The 21,359-nt window shown below is 40.5% G+C and overlaps 2 protein-coding genes across 13 annotated transcripts in view; one reads left to right on the top strand and one right to left on the bottom strand.

Annotated features, from left to right (window-relative positions):
• Positions 1–1,240: 1,240 nt before the first annotated feature.
• On the bottom strand, positions 1,241–3,269 carry esm1 (endothelial cell-specific molecule 1). Its single transcript, XM_039779284.1, has 3 exons — positions 2,687–3,269; positions 2,039–2,182; positions 1,241–1,852 (listed from the first exon to the last, which is right to left on the bottom strand). The coding sequence occupies exons 1-3, from the start codon at positions 2,991–2,993 to the stop codon at positions 1,758–1,760; spliced, it is 546 nt and encodes a 181-aa protein (XP_039635218.1). The 5' UTR covers positions 2,994–3,269; the 3' UTR covers positions 1,241–1,757.
• Positions 3,270–4,543: 1,274 nt separating this feature from the next.
• The window catches only part of LOC120545183 (probable E3 ubiquitin-protein ligase HERC1), a 46,431-nt gene continuing 29,615 nt past the window's right edge, over positions 4,544–21,359 (top strand). For 8 of the 12 annotated variants that reach the window (XM_039779276.1, XM_039779282.1, XM_039779277.1 and 5 more), the window contains exons 1-25: positions 7,814–8,785; positions 10,505–10,600; positions 10,707–10,889; positions 10,997–11,209; positions 11,554–11,652; positions 11,787–11,883; positions 12,001–12,144; positions 12,369–12,496; positions 13,004–13,148; positions 13,323–13,494; positions 13,744–13,878; positions 14,119–14,284; positions 14,543–14,668; positions 15,144–15,368; positions 15,935–16,087; positions 16,193–16,325; positions 16,593–16,796; positions 16,984–17,205; positions 17,586–17,759; positions 19,493–19,607; positions 19,745–19,862; positions 20,165–20,366; positions 20,620–20,914; positions 21,009–21,057; positions 21,135–21,180. In XM_039779276.1, the coding sequence (XP_039635210.1) occupies positions 7,814–8,785; positions 10,505–10,600; positions 10,707–10,889; positions 10,997–11,209; positions 11,554–11,652; positions 11,787–11,883; positions 12,001–12,144; positions 12,369–12,496; positions 13,004–13,148; positions 13,323–13,494; positions 13,744–13,878; positions 14,119–14,284; positions 14,543–14,668; positions 15,144–15,368; positions 15,935–16,087; positions 16,193–16,325; positions 16,593–16,796; positions 16,984–17,205; positions 17,586–17,759; positions 19,493–19,607; positions 19,745–19,862; positions 20,165–20,366; positions 20,620–20,914; positions 21,009–21,057; positions 21,135–21,180 (4,612 nt within the window). Of the gene's footprint in view, positions 4,662–7,782; positions 8,786–10,504; positions 10,601–10,706; positions 10,890–10,996; positions 11,210–11,553; positions 11,653–11,786; positions 11,884–12,000; positions 12,145–12,368; positions 12,497–13,003; positions 13,149–13,322; positions 13,495–13,743; positions 13,879–14,118; positions 14,285–14,542; positions 14,669–15,143; positions 15,369–15,934; positions 16,088–16,192; positions 16,326–16,592; positions 16,797–16,983; positions 17,206–17,585; positions 17,760–19,492; positions 19,608–19,744; positions 19,863–20,164; positions 20,367–20,619; positions 20,915–21,008; positions 21,058–21,134; positions 21,181–21,359 lie in introns of those variants that run through there. The other 4 variants (XM_039779271.1, XM_039779273.1, XM_039779270.1 and 1 more) reach the window with 4 other exon arrangements.

Genomic DNA, 21,359 nt, shown 5'->3' with positions numbered 1-21,359 from the left:
TTCACATCATCATGGGAAACTTGAATTTCTTCTACTCAGAAGATATATTTCTATCCAGACTTCTTAGCATTTTTATACTGTTCAGAGAAGCTTTTTCCAGCTCCCATAAATAAATCCCTCTGATGTAATCTTGAGAAAATCAAAGTCTCCTCCTCTTTTTTTCAAAGAACTATTCAGAATTTTATTTGCCTCCATTTCTGGGCAAATTATGTTTTCAAATGTGTTACAGTAGGTGTCTCAGAAACATGTAGATGTCAAATTCTTCTAGAGTGCACATGTCAGAGATCCTTTTTAGTCTCCTTACTCAAAGACAACCAGCAGTGGATTTGATGTTACTTATTTATGGACCAATCAATCCATTGGATAACTTGTTTAAGCAAGAACATTCCCATTCAAAATGGTCCCAAGATGTTAAAAGACGGACACAAAACATGCAACTTAACATGTTGGCATGACATGTAATTACAAATACTTTTTGACTTCCCCAACCACTCTCTCGCCTGATATATGAATTCAGTTCTCCAGTATACCAGTACTGGGAATGTAATATTATAAATGATATTAATGAAGTTCCTTTGTAGAGAGAGAACCTGTTTCAGTCCCCGCAGCATTCATACTACTAGGCCTATACAGTAAAAAGGCTAGAGCAGTGCAAAGCATCTTCAAAATACTCAGAGCATTAGGATAAGGATTTGTTTAATGTTCAATTTCGGTGTTTTATCTGATGAAAAATGTTTACGGATAAGCAGTTGAAGATGGATGGAGGGATGGATCTAATGAAAAACTCCAGCAACGACAGAACCTCTGATTGATGTAAGATCTCTCTTTTAATAAACTAAAGTATACAGCCAAGACAATGCTGTAGACTCTTTTCTTCAAGTCTCTAAATGCTTTTGACTTGGTTTTTTCTTTTGCCCACGAAAACTCATATTCACATTTGCAGATTCAATTGACTTTATACATTTTCCCATAATTGGTCATTTGAGCATTATTTGTCTTTCCCTTCAGGTGATTGCTTGTTGGGTCTTTAATTTTACAGCACTTGTATTTGTTTCGCTACAGGCATGTACAGTATAATTATTTGAATGGCATTTATGGATAACATCCACTTAATTAGATGCTATTAACTTTTGCCTGAAATATAAATCTTTTTGATTTGATTTTGATTACCACATAATAAAACCACTCAGGGTTTTTAGATAACACAATTACAGATAAATTAGGCAATTAAATGACAACAGTCAGTCATAACTTTGGTTTTAATTGTAAGAGCGTTCTTTACATTGGCTGGTGCCATATACATGATATTTTCCATGTCCGCTTTTCATATATACAGTACACATAAAATATCATTTTGGAAAACTTGTTGGACTACAATGCGTCGATGAAAGATATTGCTGTGTCCAGTTTGAAAATAAATGCAAGTTCCTTTTCTTGTGCCATTAACTCTCATGTTCTCAACAATATTGTATGAGTGAGGGCACACTACAATCAGATGGGAACAGCCTAAAGGATCATCTTGAGGAACGGATGATGAACACTAACAGAGGAACAGAGAATTTGAAGAGAACAACATAGTCTGCTTATTTCATTAGAAAAGATGCTTGTGTCAAAACGAGGACCAAACAAACCAAATAAAACTTCCAAACTGCTGTAAAAAAGTTGTTCATCGTTTAACATAATAAAATATATCTTTCAGTTCATTTATAAGTTAATGCTACATTTACACTGAATAGATTCAGTCTTGTCAGCACTTGTCAGCGAGGGTTGAGCCGCTTTGGAGCGGTGGATCTTTCCGTGTGTTGATCTGGGTTCTGGGGAGTGCTGACCTCTCCTGAGCCCACCTCTCCTCCTGAAAATACACGAAAGAAAGAATTCATTAAATCTTCAATTCACAAATGACATGTCTTTTCAGACATTTTTTTTTAGTTCATTTGGTAAGACAGTTAACTGTTTTGACCCACTCAGAATTTACACTTTAAAAAAAACAACAACAACAACAACAGTATAAACAATCTTTATTCTAAGGAGTTTTTACCTGCTTGAGGCTCAGTCTTGAGTTTGCTGGCGATTTTGGCAAAGAATTTGAGGGTGAGACACGCTCCTGTCTCCCTGTCACATATGCTACCTTTGCAGTTGCATGTCTTGCGGCACTCAACCCCATAGGTTCCATACAGGCAGTCTATAAAGAAATAAAACATTATTTTAGAGTAGCATGTCTTGCAGAACAAGCAGGGGAAAATATTAGTGTTTCTGACTGTATCTGATATGGGGCCCTATTCTATACGGTGTTACAGGCTCATATTCACAGTCAACATAATGATGATCACTTACAAGAAAAAAGAGCCATAGACAAAAAAGAAACTGCAAGTAGTTGCAGGAGCATTGATGTTTGAATGTCTAAACTCCAAGCCTCTAATGAGCTAATCATCAAGTTCAATGTCCAGTTCTTATTTGAAGCAAGGATGCAGAAGTCTGCACATGTGCATCTATAACCAATGCTTATATGGCAACGGTGCTATTCATTGTGATAATTCAATAAAAAGAGCCTAAAATACTGTAATACCATAATGGGATACTGCATTTGGTGCAGCAGAGCATCACATAGGCTATTCAAAACGCAGCCTACAGGCAGAAATAGCACACTAGGGCACATTACAATGTTGAATGTGAATATATAGGCTACCTCTGCAAATCCCATATTCGTCTCCATAATCGTCCTCATCCTTGTAGAACTCGCAGAATAATCCCGGTCCGCACTTCACCCCGTGCATCCCCGACACTGTGCGGTAGCAGTGCTCCCCTCTGCCGGCTGCACAGACCTGGCAACAGCCGCAGTCATCCAGGACCGTCCGTGTGCACCGCTGTGTCCCGCCACACCGCTCCACGTTGCATCTGTCGGGGCAGTTCACCGCGTACTTGACATTGGCGCCCCACGCCTCAGCATCTTGCACTATGAGTGAAGACAGCACTGTGATGAGGAGAAATGACATCCCGGGATGCAGGCAGAGAGCTCGTGAAAGGGCTGCTGTCTTTTGGATGTCTCGGGAAGAGGAGACAGAGAAGCGGACCACCTCTGGCAGACTTGAGTCAGTGGAGTGACCTCTGGTTCATCAGGTTGTATGGTTATCAGCGATGAACAACTTTGTTTTTGCACGTTGCTTGCCCTTGTCAATTTCCTCATTCCGGTGTTGTCGTCCTTTTTGCCAGTCAGCCCCCTTTTTAGAAATCCGGCATGGAAGTGGGATTAACTCTGGACCGCCATCCAGGAATTGAAATGCGTGTGACCTGATGTCATAAGTTATCTTTGGTTTGTTTTCGTGTGACTGGCGGAACCCCCCCAAACATCGTGACTGCCTCGGCTTTGAAGAGTCACATTTGATGTTAGGATGCTTTTTAGTCACAACATCATAGGCTGTATGATTCGAAATCATACTGACAATATTTAACCATATAAATCTATTTTAGCGCAATTAAATCTTGTAGGCACACATAAGAATTCGAGTGTTGAATTTCTTGAAAATGAAATAAAAGCATAAACTATATTTAGGCTAATTATAATAGTACATCACACAAAAAGAATAAAAGAACATGACATTACAATACAATAGCCTGTTAATAGCCCAACAGTTTACGAACCTGCCAACTTTTGACCAAATAACTTGTTCTACTCTAACTGTAAAAATAAGGACCTGACTAAAATAAAACATGCCATCAAATGTAGCATGTATAGCTAACAGCAGATTAAACCATTTGAATCTGGAGTGTTTAAACGTTTCTAAGAAGAGATTGTGTTGTACCTATGTTAATTTAGTTTATCACCGTATACTTTTTGTTTTAAATATTGCGACGTGTATTTCTCTTTTCAATTAATTGATTGGTGATACAGGAAAAGCCTAATTTTATTAGGGCATACAGGAGACAAGTAGCCTAGTGATTAGCCTAGATAACACACACACGCACACACGCACGCACACACACGTACACACACACATGAACACAACCGATTAAAAATGTGTAGTTATTTAAAAGTGCACTTCACATTTAGTAGTCTAATTCCATAAAGTGGGGGACGGGATTAAAAAGAGTATGGTCAAATTCAAAGCCGCAAAGGATGAGATATCCTCACTAACCCTAATCCACCCTGAGTCCCTAAAACACTGGATCCTACATTTCCCATAATGCAACATCATCAAGGTTAGTTTCTCATACTTGACAAAGCTCCCTCCTGAGCCACAATGGGAGGACAATATGCATCTTTCTTTTTCACAGACTGAATAATAAAACGCATGACTATATGTAAAATAAGTGAATTAAAAAATAAAATCTTTTAGGCCACTGCTTTCATATTTGTATCAATGAAGAAAAAACACCGGACTGTGTCAGGTAGGCTGGATGGGAAATATGTATTTTATACAGTCTATGGAAAATATAAGAAAAATAGGTGAATAAAAACATGATTATGATGATGATGGTTATCCCTACTCCGAGACACAAGGTGGCGGTCATCCAGCAGTGTTTGCCATCAGTGGCTAAAACTCCAGCAGACGAAGAAGAAGTAGAAAGAGGAGAAGGTTGATATGATATTCACGTCCAAGGGAGACCTCAACGGGACGGGACAGGTAACGCAAACCATTTATCTGCGGGGGTTTACGGTCAAGGTAACTAATATTTCTGTGGTGTAGCCTATTGTATGTATAACACCCATGTTAATAATATAATACGACGTTAATGAGCTGCGGGAGTGTTTTGCTGAGAGCTGTCAGCCAATAAGCGGAGGGGCTTGGTCGGTTTTGATAGCCATGGACCAGACTAGCATCTGCACTGCAGCCAGTCGTTAGCTCAGCTGTCACCGCAGATGCAATAATAATGTCACCCGGTATTTGTCAATGACACGGCGAAGACTACGTTTCGTATTCACATATTTGGCTGTTTATGTTTATGACAATGTTACACGGAGCTAACGTTAACTATCGCCAGATATGAAAAACAATAACGCTACAAAATGTTGACATATAGCTACGCTTCAAAGTAAGAAGCCATATACAGCAAGGCTGGATAATGGCGTTAATTGTACTTTAATTAAATTATCCTGTCGGCTAATGCCCTTAGCGTGAATGTCTACCGTTAACTTCTGACAATATGACATTGTAAACTGTGTGTTTTAGCTCACTGCCAATCCCCCCCAGCATTTTAAGATAATTAGCTAAGTTGCACAAGACTGGGCACTTTATAACAATAATGCGTTAAGACATTAAAGCTAAATTCTAATGTAGTAATAAACATTTGAGTTACATGACAAATATTACTTGTAACGTTAGTTGGTACATTTTCACATACATAAGGCATGGTCGAATTCATTGAATTTGCGATACATTAACTCTTATGACAATCCAAAAAAGTGAACGTAGGCTACACAGTAGTTAAAAGATTTTTTTTGTAGCCCCAAGCTATAATGTTTAGTTTTCATATTTCATTTGATTGATATGTATTTTTTTTACACTGGAATCTTTAATTATTATATGATAACAATGTCAACGACCTGCTGAATTGTCTGTCTGTTCACAATGTTTAATAAAGAATAAGTAAGTTGTCAGAAATTACAGTACGCACAGTAGCTCATATTGTGGTGAATATACATTAACAAGGTTTGTGATTACTGTAGCAGCCATTAATGCATCCATCGTCGAAATGCTTTGTCATGGTTGTCATGGCAACAGAGCAACCCTGAACGTGCTTTTTGCCCCGTAACTTCCCCCAGTTTATTCGGAATGCCTTTCAAACCCTTGAATCACCTTGCTTTAACCACTTCAATCAAAGGGAAGCAGGATGGTAGAGGTCATCCCAAATAGCTGAGCTTACTCTCTTGTAGATTGACGCCAGCTGTCCAGTAGGCTTATCTAGGCCACATTATATTCTCAATATTAAATCAATATATCTGAGGGTTAAGACTTTTCAGAGCTGTCCGTTTTCATTGTTAATTAAATATCTTTGTGTCTCAGACGGTTTGTAGGGCAAAACAAGTAATTAAACATTGTGAACTATTTTCTAACATTTGGCACATAAAAGAGTAATCGATTTATAGAAAAAAACAATAGGCAAGATTAATTGATAAGGGAAATAATCATTAGTTGCAGCCAAGGTTTAAATTTCATATATATTACAGTTATATAGATATAACTGACATTTCTTTTTCTCTGATCATACATGGTGCTGCATGCATTCAAAGTCAGTCACTGATATTAATTTTAAATGCATGAATGTCTTTTTTTATCATTTGCCTCTAGGCCTACACATGAGCACTTTATGTTTTTATTTTATTTGTGTAGCTTACTGGCATGTCGCTGGGATATTTAGCTCAATTTGTTCTCTGTAATTAATAATAAGATATAAAATGTGTTTTTAATTAACATTGAGCTGTATAGTGGATGCTTAATAAAATCTGAAGTTAGCCAAGTGGGGAGAGAGGAAAACTTAAGAGGTGTGCTTAAAGTTTACGTCCTACAATTCCAGATAGTTTGTAATCAGTGATGGTTGCGCCACATTGCTGGTGGTTGTTTGCTGGTGGTTGTCTTACCCGAAGAGCCCATTACTATATCAATGCTTGCTGTTATTTTTGGCCAGAGTGGAAACCATATAGCCCCACAGGCCTCAGGCAAGGCAAGAGAGATGACTGTGGACTATGGTGGCATGCTCATGTTTAGCAGCCTGTAACTAGCATTCTGTCCCTCATACTGGTTCATGTTTGTGTATACAAGTTTTAATCGTAGAAGAAGTTTCAGCCATGACCCATGAGTTTGGAGATTTATGTACAATTCAAGAGCTGATTTTGTTAGTTTTAGTAGTTTTTTTGCCATTTGTAGGTATTTGAAAACAAAATGTCATTTCCCAGGTCCAAGGTGCTAAAATTACACACATAGACAAATACACAAAAGCAACATAGACACAAATATATGCAAGTAAGAATAAAAACCCTCATACGATTAGCCTTACTAAAATGCAAGATGGGAAAACCAAAATCTGCACTGGTGTCTGCAGTTCTTTGTTTCAGGAAAGCTGTTCCCATGAATACTGTATGTACAATCTCCATTCAGCAGCAGCAACAGACTTGCTCTTTATTTGTTTAGAAAACAGAGAAAAAATGCAGACAGACTGGGGGTTAGGTGGAGCTGCCGTGGTTTTTGCATGGGATTGTATTTCAGAGCATCAGGTGACGAACTTAGAGGCGAATCACGATGTCTTTGTCAACTGCATTGAAAATATTAATTTACTGGAAGGAAAATCAGATTGTTATGATTCATCTGCCTAATCTGTCAAAGCAGTGTTAATTCATTGACTGGCCATAATAGGAAACTATTCATGCTATTCAAATGCTATTAAACCAAATACATCCCTTTGTGCTGTGTAGCATAACAGCTTGTTAGACAAAAGTATCCTCATTAGTGTGGGTGTGTCGATTAGCTGTTATCATAGGGTGAGCTGACCTATTTCAGTGATACCCACTGGGCCTATGCCACTAGCCTGGATGTACTGTACGATGGAAAAGTTCCAACTTGAAGGAGAAACCTGACACCTTTCCTTGAATTTAGTTGGTAGGAAAACGCATTATAACATAGGCTTTTTAGCGGCAAATGTTGCATGTAAATTTATGACAGAGATTAAATAAAAAGCCATTTCATTATGTTTATCAAGTGTGTGGAAATGATACGTGGGAATTTTATAAATCTGCCAGTTGACATCCCTCATTAGCTCTTTCGATCACATTTTCTCTCTGTTTTTCAGGCGTACATCAGAGTGTAGATAATGCTCAGACATGGTGCCTTGTCAGACCCATGTGTTGCGGAAGTGGCAGGAGCACTTCAATAGCTCCTGGGCAGCAGAAGACAGTGTACAGACAGCCAGGAGGCATGGAGCTGCTGTGCTCTACAATAAGCTCCTTCACAACAAGGAAGTGGTGACTCTGGCCCAACCTGTTCAAGAGCTCGTCGGCCCACGCCTGCCAGACTTCGAGTGCGAGTCCAGTGCCTCAGCGGAGAAGGAAGAGTACCTGTCATCCCTACTTCACAGCCAGCGATGGCTGGCTCACCGGATGCTGTCACAAACCTCCTACACCTTGGGCCTCCACCAAAGGCTGGTAGTTCTCCAGAGGATCTACTACGCACTTCACAGCAAATACCATGACAAATTTCGCGTGCAGATGCCCTCCCAGTCCACAGACAGTGGCACCGAAAGTGGGCAACTTGAGCTGGCCTCAGAGCCCTGCCTGCCAGGGGGAGCATCCAAAGTCAAGTCGGGTACAGATGTTCTGATAGAAATGGGCGTGAGGACAGGTTTGAGTCTGCTCTTCTCGTTGCTGCAGCAGAACTGGAGATACGCAGCCTCCGTGCATCCGGAGTCGGTGCTTTGCAATGACGTGCTTGCCACAGCGTCATCTGTGCTGTCTTCTCTACCACCACTCTCTCTGGCCAATGAGAATAAGATCCCATCAGTTGGGCTTGACTGCCTGGCACAGGTGGCAGACTTTCTGAAGAAGACATCAGTGAGCAGTGGGACAGGTGGGGCCGACCCCACCGGTCGGAGGTTAGCACTGGAGCTACTGCTCGGCCTGGCCATGCAGAGAGGCTCTCTAAAGTTTCTGCTGGAGTGGGTGGAGGTAGCCTTAGCTGCTTCTATGTCCTCATCCACCTCTACGCTGTCTTCCTCCTCCTCACTGAGCTCCCAGCACCCAGCTGGTGTGGGCTTTGATGTCATCCATCAAACGCTTCTCCAAATGAAGCTATATTCGGTATGTCTTCAAATTTGGACCGTTTGTTTTTTTGTCTGTTGTTGCCTTCTAGTCTTTTCCAATGTTTTTGGAGTAATCCTCCTTTTACTGTATGTTCCGTTAACTCAGACATAACTGTTATTATTAACACCATTGGTGTAGGGCGGGGTGATTTATATAGTTATTATATCGACATCGTGATGTAAGACTAGATATTGTCATGGATTTTGGATATGGTAATATCGTAATATGATAAGTGTTGTCTTTTCCTCCGTACGACTCCAATGCGACTCAATGACCCTCATTGAACTAATGACCCTCAGGGGACAGAACTCACCAGATAAATGGAACTCCCCACTAGTCAGGAACTGAAGAAGCCTTTTGGATGAGAGGCGAAACGTCTTCAAGAATTTCTAGCAAATCCAGTCGTCATATCACAGATAACGTGTCTTTTCCTGGTTTAAAAGGCTGCATTACAGTAGTACACATTTTCAGAACTTACCAGACTGTTCTAGCTGTTCTATCAGCTATCCTTCAACCACTTAGTCATTATATCCACATTATTGATGATTATGTATCTAAAATCTAATTGTTGAGATATTTTGTTAAAGCTCCAAAACTCAACCCTACAATATCGTCGCAATATCGACATTGAGGTATTTGGTCAAAAATATTGTGATATCTGATTTTCTCCATATGGTGTCTATTATTGGCAGCATTTATCAAGCTTCATGTGAACTCATTTTAAATTAATTTGTCCAGACATAACATTTATTTGGATTTATTATTTTTCGGAAGTTTGACAGACCATAACATGGGATAACCTGGAGTAATCAACCCAGTTCTGATTGTATGGCAAAACTTGTATTTATTAAAAGAGCTTGTTCTCTAATATGGATGCATTATTAAGAAAGGCAAACAATAGCCTGCAGAAGGAATTCAGATGTGTTGACATCTCAATATGAGAATATTTCTGCCCATCGGAAATTGTCTATGCGTTTCTTCTGCTTTGCCTTGGTTTGTTACTTTATTATAAGTAAAAAGTAATTTTGCATTAATGTATTGCGGTTAGTTTAAAAATTATATGAGGTAACTTACATGCACATTTATGAACATACTGATAAAGCAGGACAATTGCTCTTTACTGCCACATACCACCCTGAAGTAAGCTGTTCTTTTTTATTTTAATATCTTTCTCATCTAAAGCTTGGAGTGATGCATTAGTGTACAGATGAAGATTAAGATTCAGCCTTTCATTCATTCTTGCCCTCCCTCTGCATGCATAACGAGTCAATCTTTAGCAGGCTAATCAGCTTTGCAATATTTCTGGACAAATGACAACAAGGGCTGGGTATTGCATTAAAACCTCATGATTGATTTTGCCTGTTCTACACATAATTTAGAGCTCTGTAATAGCTAAAGATAATCCAAAGGGATTACACAACATAAAACACACTTAACAGCTGCATCTAAGGACTGGGATCTCACATTTTTGCCTCTTTGTCTGTCTGGATTTTGCCTGCTGCAGCCTGCCGGATCATGCAGGGACGTGTGGCTGTTTCTTGTTGTGATTAATACTTCTGGTTTAGAAAGAATGTGCTCATAAAAATGGCAAGTTAGGAATGAAATGAAATGGATTCATTAAACAACAAAATAATATTTACACACAGTGAGTCACAGGTTTTAGTAAAAACAGACACTGGTCAAGGCTAAACAGAAATCTCTTTTCCCCTCCCCAAGGGTTTCCGTGGGGACACCGTCAACACTCAGGTGCTGAAGAAGGATGCAGATGGACTTTGTCGACTCTCCCAGGCAGCTCTCTGCCTGTTTGAGGAGGTAAGGCAAGATTTAAGTCACATACTAAAACATACAGGCACCATTTAGAACTGTTATACTTTCCAGTAACTGACCTTATGGACCTCACCCTCCTCCCTTTTGGCAGATTTGTAACCTAGCATCCTACTGCCTGTGCTCCTGCAGCACTGATGCAGCTGCTCCTGGTTCAGAGAGTGACACAGTCATGGTGTATGTGTGGGGCAGCAACAGCAGCCACCAGCTGGCAGAGGGAACTCTGGAGAAAATCCTGCTGCCAAAGCTGACACAGGGCTTCAGTGATGCCCAAATGGTATGGCTATCCATATGGATAGGACTAACATCTTTCCATGTAAAATAATATTAATCCATAATATTATTCTTCCCATGTCCTTACTTTTATCCATGTCCTTTTTTTAGATTGAGGCAGGCCAGTACTGTACATTTTCAGTATCTGCAGATGGTTCAGTGAAAGCATGTGGAAAAGGCAGTTATGGCCGTCTGGGCCTGGGGGACTCCAACAACCAGTCCATGCCCAAAAAACTTGTGCTGGAGCCACATAGGAACATGAAGAAGGTGTCCTCCTCTAAGGGCTCTGATGGTCACACTTTGGCCATCACTGTAGAGGGAGAGGTATAACATGATAAAACAACTACTCTACCGATACATATTTTACACATCTGCAGATTTTTCTTTTGACAGTTTTTCTCTACTCTTTTTTTGTCACAAATTACACACACACACACACAACACATTAAAAAGTGTTTCTCCCAAATCAAATATTTTAAAGAACTATTTAACGTTAAATTCTTGACAGTGAAAAAACAGTGTAGAATCAGTCAAACTAACAACAGCATTTGATTTACACTTCCTGCTTTTTTTTTTACTTCTACTTCCTCCGTAGGTGTTAGTGAGATTTTAATTGACAGATACAATTCTTTAGTTTCTTTATACAATTTTAAAAATATTTCTTTCAGGTGTTCAGCTGGGGTGATGGAGAATATGGGAAACTGGGCCATGGCAACAGTGCTACACAGAAATACCCCAAAATCATACAAGGGCCACTGTTTGGCAAAGTAAGCATGCAGAAAACACTGCTTGTTGGGGAAAAGATCGATGGGGAATTTAGACCTACATTTATTCATAAATATTTATTTGAAAAGCCATGGGATTTAACATAATCTTTCCTATATTATGGTATCTCTGCCAGGTTGTTGTTTGTGTGTCTGCTGGCTACAGACACAGTGCTGCTGTGACTAACGATGGAGAGCTTTATACCTGGGGAGAAGGCGACTTTGGCAGACTTGGTACAAAACTTATTTCTCAAGTTGATTGTGCTTGTTTTGTCTCAACAATTTCATTGATTCCCCTATTCTGGTACGTCAGCAACATCCTCTGTTGTCCTGTGTTTCTCCCCTGAGCAGGTCACAGTGACAGTCAGAGTCGGAATGTGCCCACGCTAGTGAAGGACATCAGTGGTGTCGGGCAGGTGGCCTGTGGCAGCTCCCACACCATTGCTGTGGCGCAGGATGGACGCACCGTGTGGTCCTTTGGTGGAGGGGACAATGGTATGTTGACAGATGACATACAGTTTGATTTAAGCCCATAATGCAGTTCTGTGTGAAGTGGTGTAAATCACACTTTGAGTGGGAGGTTTTCATTTCTATACAGAATATAAAAGATGCTTGAAAATTTTTTTAACCTAAAGACCATAGTAGCATCATTTGAGGTCTATCCTAAGAGAGCTGGTGTGAACTAATGCTGGTACTCTGACATTACTCATCCTTTTCAGGTAAACTAGGTCATGGAGACACCAATCGTGTGTATCGCCCCAAGGTGATAGAGGCCCTGCATGGATTCATCATCAGGAAAGTGTGTGCTGGCAGCCAGTCATCTCTGGCCCTTACCTCTGCAGGACAGGTGAGATGCAGCATTGTGGGTCAACTTTCAACTAACCTTAGTATGCTTCTTCAAAATAGAAACTATCCACAAGGAGAATGTAGAAAGAGCTGAGTTTCTTTCTGCATTCTCCTTATGGTAGAGAGAAAATCCCGCACACTGACCATTACGCAAGCAATAATTTATTAGAAAAATACAACGTTTCGGTCTCAGACCTTCATCAGGAGAAGGGTGATGAAGGTCTGAGACCGAAACGTTGTATTTTTCTAATAAATTATTGCTTGCGTAATGGTCAGTGTGCGGGATTTTCTCTCTACTATTTTTGATCTGTTGCCTTTGATCATATCCTACGCACCTGCCCGACAAAAGAGGTGTGCAAAAAAGTTTTTTTCACGTTGCATTCTCCTTATGGAAAGCATTTATTTTGAAGAAGCATACTATCACCTTAACAACTGCCTCTCAATCTGTATCCGCTCTTGATATGTTTGGTTCAAACAATGTATTTGTTTTTGATATTGTTTTTTGTAGGTGTTTGCATGGGGCTGTGGCTCATGTTTAGGATGTGGTTCCTCTGAGACAACCTCTCTGAGACCTAGGTTCATAGAAGACCTGAGTATCACCAAGATCATTGATATATCCTGTGGAGACAGCCACTGTCTGGCTCTGACACACGGTAAGAGACCTACAACAGTTTATAGTCAGTTCTTCAGAGATTAGTGTAAATAAAAACCTAGCTTTCAGAATATTTTTTTTTAATTTGGTGTAAAAATTATAATTTTAATAGTTCTTTTTAATGGGATATTAAAAGTGTGAATGTCCTCTGACTGCAATGTTCCCCTTTCATCAGAGAATGAAGTGTATGCCTGGGGGAACAACACCATGGGCCAGTGTGGGCAAGGCCACACTTCGACACCAATTACCAAACCCAAGAAAGTCAGTGGTCTAGAGGGGGTGTCGATCCAGCAAATCACTGCTGGTACTTCTCACAGCCTGGCTTGGACCGCAGTTCCAACCGACAGGTAAAGGTTGTGTTTCCTTGGTATTAGGGAAGATATATACCATTCACCTACACTGTAAACATAAGTGATCTCACCAAATAAGTCAGAATGACATCTCTATGTTGCAACATTTTCCATTGAGCGTTCAGCATTGTTTTATACTGCTGACCTGTTGTTTTCTCATCCCCTGTCAAATCTGTGGTTCTGTGTTATTATTGCTGATACGTTTGTGCTTGCACAGCTCTTTTCAAGTGACTTGGTCTTTTTCAGGCAACTGGTAGCGTGGCACAGGCCCTTTTGTGTCGATTTGGAAGAGAGCACATTCACCTACCTACGTAACTTCTTAGAAAGTTACTGTGATGGCATCGGGGATGACACACCCCCTGCCCCATTCTTATCTAAAAGGTATGAAATTAAATTAACACAGCACACTATCAGTTATGATAACATTACCTGTTACAGAAGATTGTATTTTATTATTTCTGTTTGAGACTTAATTCAGTATAGACACATCTGCAAAAAATGTTCTTTTGCTGTTGTGAAAAATAACTTTTTTGTGGCCTGTTGAGCTCTGATCAGTTCTAATGAGTTGAAACCCTTAACATTTAACTGGCACTCCTAATACTCTCTGCATGTATTACTCAGGGACCACCATCAGTTTCTTTTGCTGTGCATGAAGCTGCTGTCCATCCACTTGTCCTTGGCCCATGCTGGGGGCACTGGTGCCATGGTTTTGGGGGCTCAGGGCAGGCCCCTCAGAAACCTTCTCTTCCGGCTCATAGATACCAACATGCCAGACTCCATACAACAGGTAAATTAACAGTCTGTCCCTTCCTAGATTATTTTCATTATATGCCTGTGCTGTGTTATGACAGGAGGGATTGTTAGTGTCGTCTGCAGGTGTAAGAACCAAGATATTAACAAATGTTTTGTATCTAAATTAAATTGTGAAGTGGGATTTTAGAGCCTGTATGTGCTAATTTTATTATATTTATAGCTTGCAGTAAATGTTAACCATTGATATCCAAGTGTCTTTTCATATTGTGTTGACATTTCTTTCCATCTTCAGGCAGTTCTGAACACGCTGTCCATTGGTGCATCCCTGCTACTTCCTCCACTGAGGGAAAGAACAGAACTGCTTCTGTCCCTCCTTCCTCAGGGCCCTCAGAGCTTGAATGTACTCTCCAAAGGACAGGTATTTAGAGCTATTTTGTGCCATTTTAAACATTGCCTATAGTAGTGATGGTTATCATGACCAAATTTGGTTTTTGTGCATTTGTGCCTCAATACATTATCAGGCAGTAATGTCTTTTTATAGAAATTGTTGGTGTAAATACAGAACATACTTAAACAATTACATTTAAACTACTTAAAAAAACATCATATTTTTCCTTTGCTGCATGGCTTTTTCTCATTTTCAGTATAACTCTGATCCACATAGTTGGCTATAAATTGGATGGATAAAGCTAGCAAACAATGTGTTTGTCCAAATCACAGCACCAACTTGGAGCGTTGCTTGGCAATATGTATTAAAGAATTGAATCTTGTAAAAAGAAAAAAAAAGAAAGAAAAAAACTAAAAAAAACTTCTTCTCCGCAGAGATGTTCTGGTAACCTCACAATGATCAAATAAACAATTCCCTCTTCTTCTTTCCTCTGTATCTTTCAAAGCGTCTGCAGTTAGACATGGTCCTCAGCAGCCTTCAGGATCAGAGCCATGTAGCTTCTCTACTAGGTTACAGCAATTTTGGGGAGGTGACAGCCCTGGTACCCCCTCTGACACCCGCTATGTCCGTCGGGCCGCCCTCCACATGCAGCTCTGTTATGGCCTACGACCCTCTGCACTTAGCAGAGGTGCTGCTCAGAACCCTGCTCCTCAGCATAGGCTTTTACACGGTATGGAACGGAGGACCCTGTGCATTTGTATGTGTGTTAAAGTGGGATAGATTTACGCTTTAACTTTGAGGCAAATGTAGTGCATTGTTTTCTCTATCAAATCTTGTTGCCTGTCTTCACAAATGTTCTTATATTCACCTCCGCCAAAGGGGGTTACGTTTTCGGCTCAGTTTGTCTATTTGTTGGTTTGTTTGTCTGTCAGCAGGATTTCGGAAAAACTAAAAACCCAGTTTTCATGAAACTTGGTGGAAGGGTGTAGCATGAGCAAAGGAAGAACCCATTACATTTTGGAGCATATCCCACTGGGCAGATACACAAATTATTTGTCACTTTCGTGAACTTTGCGAGATATGGCATTTGTGCTGCATTCATGTGATGTCTGAATAATCGTAAAAATAAGTTCCAGACTGGGAAAATTCCCACTGTATTAACTTTGTGGGATAGTGAGGTCTGCGCTCTCCGGTGCCCTTCTAGTGTCTGGATATTTTAGTGGTTTTATCACTGAATTAGAGTTGATGTTCGTACTCCTTCACATGCTTTCTGTTTTTTTTTGTGTATTCATACAGGAGCGGGCATTTGGGGAACTGGAGAAAAATAGTGACAAACAGCTATCAAGTGATAGCCAGGGACAGACTGATCCTCCCTGTCACTTCCACCAGCTGCTGTCTGGACTTCACAAACACCTGCTTGGCCATTGCTACATCCATTCCAGCCCTGAGGTACACTTCTATTTACATATATTTATTCATTATAACTAATATTTTACCCAGAGCTCTGTAGTCATATAGTTGCATTTATGCTCGCACAATTCCGCTGTTCTGTAGGATGACAGCAGTGTCAAGCTGCTGCGTGAGCATCTTTACCTGCTTCTTCCCTGTGCTGCTGAGACACTCCGGAGATCCACCAAACTGTTGAAGGAGAGTTCCCTGGATAAACAAATAATCAAGAAACTGCACAGTAAGGATAATGGCTGTTAACAAGTGTGTGTTACTCTACTGTCCCACATATTTTCTGTTCTTATGCACAGAGAGAGATTTTAGAGCAGCTGTGTCAGTCAACACTGAGGTGTCAGTTGGTCTCAGGAGAAGCAGATATACACATTCTACAAATGTATTTTAAAATCCATGGTTTAGTCTTCTACTTTGCTTCTATATCTCTCTGTATTTCTCAGTTATTTTTTTCAGTCACTCTAATCCCCGTCTCTCGTCTTAACCCTTGCCCCAGTGGTGTTGTACAACTCAGTGGCTGGCGGCCTGCTGTGCCAAGTAATGTACTCCTTGCTGCTGCTGCCCCTGGGCATAGTTCAACCCCTCCTGAGCCATTTACTGGCAGTGTTGGAACAACTCAATGATTTCAACAGGTTGCTGCCAGACACAGGCCTCCTGGAGCAACAAGAACTGGGGATAGAGGCTCAGAAAACCTGTTTAGGTCAGTGGAAGTTTGATTAATGCTTGACCCATTGATTTAACCTTATTGATGTTATTAGTGGTACTGTAGCATCAGTGTCACAGGTTTATTTTTTTAATTAAAAGGATGTCACATTTTTACCCTTAAGATTCTTCTTACAGGATAAAATATAGAAAAGTTAAACAATGACAATGGATCTTCCTTACAGATAAAAGTGAGGAAAACACATGCCTTGGACAGCAGCAACAGGAGGAGGAGTGCAAGTGGGTCTGGCTGTTGGATCTGGAACGGTCTGTTGCGTTGGCAGTCGGCCGTTGCCTTGGTGGTATGCTGCAAGGGCCACCGCCCTCACTCCAGGAGAAAACGTCAGAGTTCTGGCTATCAAATGTCCTCCTCAGGAATGGGCTTGAGATGGACTTTGAACAGCTGGGTAGGAAAACATACTGCTTGCTCTTCATGCTTTCATATGAGCCAATGTAATGTGTTGGCAAATAGATACCAAATGCATGCAGTGTTCATCCCCAGAATAATGTTGCACCAATGTGTCCACGTTCTGTTTGGGACCACTAATAATTAAACCACATTGTTTGCCAACTGGCAAAGAGGATGTAAGGGAGACTACTAATGAGTAACGAGTAATGTTTACGTTTTGTTGTTGTTTATTAGGTAGTTGACAGTAGATCTAGACAGAAAACACGGGGATAGGTTGAAGGTGTACCTCATATTGTATAAATACTGAAGGCTATCTTATGCAATGAGGAAATAATCTGTTCACTTGTCCTGTGTCCCATATGGTTGTTTGTCCGTCAGAATCGAGCATGGCATGGCTGACTGAGGTGGTGCTGCTGGGCAGTAGTGATGCCAGGCTGGCAGAGCTCAGTCTGAATGAGGAAACCAGGACTTTACTGGAACTGGCACTGGGAACCTCCAGAGGACCTGCAGGTGGCCTGTGGCGGAATATGCAGGACTATGCTCACAGCAAAGGTACTGTGATTTGCACATTTGTTTGTGTGTATGCCTGTGTTTCAAAGTTTATAATGTATGTAATTATAAGTAATAAGTTATGAATATGCATCTGTATACTGCCCTGCAAAGGCAAAACGCCGTAACATCATGTTTGGGCAAAAATTAGTTAATATCAGTTTTGGGGGTATTTGAGACCTCCTTTATCATGTGAATAAATATCGTGAGTCAATTAGATTGTTTTAACGAGAAAATAAAGGGCTATGACAACCGTAACATCCAAAACCATATGAGAAACCACAGCAGAACGCCGTAACAGCTGTTACGGCTCTTTGCCTTTGTTCCGGGCACGCTGAAGTTGAGTTAAGGTGTTCTGACTTGGTTTAGCCAGGCATTAAGAGAGATGTTACTGTGCCACCGTGATGTTACTGTACTCTGGCCTTGTCATACTGTCAAAGTTTGCCGCTTTTAATTGTCACCAAACCACGTAACATACACACGACATATCTTTCAAATAAAGTGGCGATGATTCCTATTCTGTCAGTGTCAGTGACAGCTAGCTAAATTCATCACGTAGTGCTAACGGTGATGCTGACACACCTCCTCACTTTGCGGAGCCTCACATCAGACGCCGAAAACGAATCATTAAATACACAGGCATCCTACCTTTTCATGCAATCCGATATAATCCATGGAAGATATAATCCATAGCAACGCACGTCATCTGCTGTATCCACAACAATCCATACGTCTTTGAGCCATATTTCCTTCTTGCAGGTGTTCATGTCAAATCTTACACAAATCCATTAAAGCACTAAGCTAGTTATTGCTAACGTCCGTACAAAGTATGCTAACCTAAATGTTATCTCAGAATTAAAAAGTAGTAATCCAAGTCGAGTTTGTTGACTGTGCATCTTGAGCAGTTTGGTGGCCCTTAACCCTAAACCAGGGGCGATTCTAGGATCAGACCTTTAGGGGGGCTCAGCCCCTAATGAGAATATGACACAGATACAGTGCCTTGCAAAAGTGTTAAACATTATATATTTATTGTTAAACAATAAATATACCTTTGTATTCAATTATAATTAAATTATCTTTATTGAGAAAATATTTCTTGTATTTATTCATACTGTATACTGTACTGCAAAGTAACTTATCTGTCATACTGTTCAACTGTGTTAGTTTTGCCACACTATCCTGATCATTATAGTAGTAAATAGGAACAACCAAATGTCTTCTATATAATTTAAAACAAATACCATGATGACTAGACCTTGGTTAGGTGTTCTTATAATGGATGGAAGTATGGTGAACAGCAAGCAAATATTGATTATATGTCAGTAACTGCCTTTTGCCTTTGCATGACTCCTTGTTTTTGGCACATGATACAAAGGCAGAGTACAGTAACTGCCAAACAAGGGTCAAAGGTCAATTTTGAACTCAAGATTTTTTGCATACAAACAAGGGTCAAAGGTCAATTTTGAACTCAAGATTTTTTGCATACCAACATTTCTTCATTATAACAACTAGTTGTCAAATTTTGGGAGTTCTACCTATAATACTTTTGTCTGGACAAAACAAAAACTTTAAAGTAATTTTTCTCAGTTTCACACTCTAGCGAGTTAAGGTCTTTTGCCTTTGCAGAGCAGTATACATGTACTTGCTGTGATAATTGCTGCAAAATCCTCAGGTTGTGTCTTTTTTTGTGTGTGACTTTGTTGTAATTGAGTTGTGTTGTTTTGCTGTGAGAGCAGAATGGGAGAGTGGAGGCTCTTCAGGCGACTGTTTGCTCCAGACTGTCTGTCGCTGCAGTCTGGCTGCTCTTCTGAAACACACTGGACTGCAGAATGAGGCCTGTTGGCAGGACAGGTCAGTAACACACATTTAATATAACTGAAATGCCTGTTCCTGTGCATTTAAAAAAAAAATGAAATTATGTAAAATTCATACTGCAACGCAGAGCAATGCTAATCACCTACTTTATTTATCCACTTACCTTGAGCCAGATATGAGCCCTGTGAGATGCTGTTAGACGTCTATGAAGCGGTTTATAAAATCAGAAGCACTCTGTTGGCCCATAAAAACTCACCAAGGATGTCACAGGTGCAGACTGCTGTCAAACAGGTACCATTACTAAAATGACTCCACTTTATGTCAAAACCAAACATTATGCAATGCAGCTATTTTTGACAAAGTTAAACAATTATAGAACAAAGCAGAGTGATTTATAAACAATGTATAGTTTTATATTTGTTCTGTAAATATTATGGGAAAATGGTATTTTTCTACATTAATATGAAACATTATTGCATTGTACTTTTTGGGCAATTTATTTCATAGTTTATTTTTATTTAATAAGGACTCAGATAATCTGATTAAAAATGAGAGAAAACACAGGTGTATTTAACACATGTCTTGTATTGCAGACCACTCAATCTCCCCAAAGTCCTGATGCAGACAGGCAAGAGCCGGGCACCTCAGTGGAGCAGGAAGGAAAGCATCCTGAGCAGCAGTCAGGAGGTCACTGCAGCCGGGAGGTGCAGGTGCCCCCACCCCCCACAGCAAACCACAACCAGGAAGAGGTTGCAGAAGAGGACACGTTTGGAGACAGTCGTATGTACCTGTCAGGTTAGAAATGTATATCTCTGTCTGAAATAAATGTGTTTTCTTATATCTTAAAGGTAGACAGACCCAGACAGAAACACACACACACACACACACACACACACACACACACACACACACACACACACACACACACACACACACACACACACACACACACACACACACACACACACACACACACACACACACACACACAACTCATTATCATCATTACGACCCATCTGATCCTCACATGACTTTCCTGTCTCTGCAGAAGTCCTAGAATCGTTCATGGCCACCCGGGAGGCCATGCAAGTACAGCAGAATGTGACAGTGTATGAATCCTTTGGCACTTCCACCCTCCCCAGCAGCATGGAGAGCCCAGTCAGCCCAGAGAGGGAGCTGGATCCCAAGCAGCAGTGGGAGAAGCAGAGGGAATCTGAGGAAAGCTTGGGTTTCCCTGACGCCTGCCATCTGGTGGTGTCCCGCTGTCTCTTCCTCCTGCTGGGGGTCAGGCCTGCTTGTGTGGAACCCAGCGAAAGGGAGAACAGTCAGGCTACTGGAGCAAGGTAGAGTTTGTGTTAGGCAGCCATGTTTATGTTATGGTATCTTTGAGTGCAGTTGTGTTTTCTGCACTAACCGTCCGCATTATCCCACTTTTAGGAAATCAACAACAGAATTCTTAATGATGGCTGCTGATGGCCGAAAACAGGTGAGTCTTATACTTTAACAAGATTTGGCCCCATGCCTCTTTTATCAGTGCTAATGTGTTGTCTCTGTCTTACTTAGTCTGACCAATCCAAACACTCATTGGGATCTTCAAAGAATAAAATGGGTAGGTGGAATATGTATACTCCTTAATATTTGTTCAATTAATGCATTTTTAAAAGATAAATCTTACCATACACCAATGTATTGAAGGAATAGTTTAGCAGAGAATTAGATGAGAAGAATACTCTCATATCTGTCTGCTATATATAAGGCTACAGTCAGCAAAACGTTAGCTCAGCATAA

The sequence above is a fragment of the Perca fluviatilis genome, chromosome 17 (assembly GCF_010015445.1).
Source record: "Perca fluviatilis chromosome 17, GENO_Pfluv_1.0, whole genome shotgun sequence".
NCBI lineage: Eukaryota > Metazoa > Chordata > Actinopteri > Perciformes > Percidae > Perca > Perca fluviatilis.
Note: the sequence above shows the minus strand (reverse complement) of the source record. Positions and strands in the feature narration are given on the sequence as shown.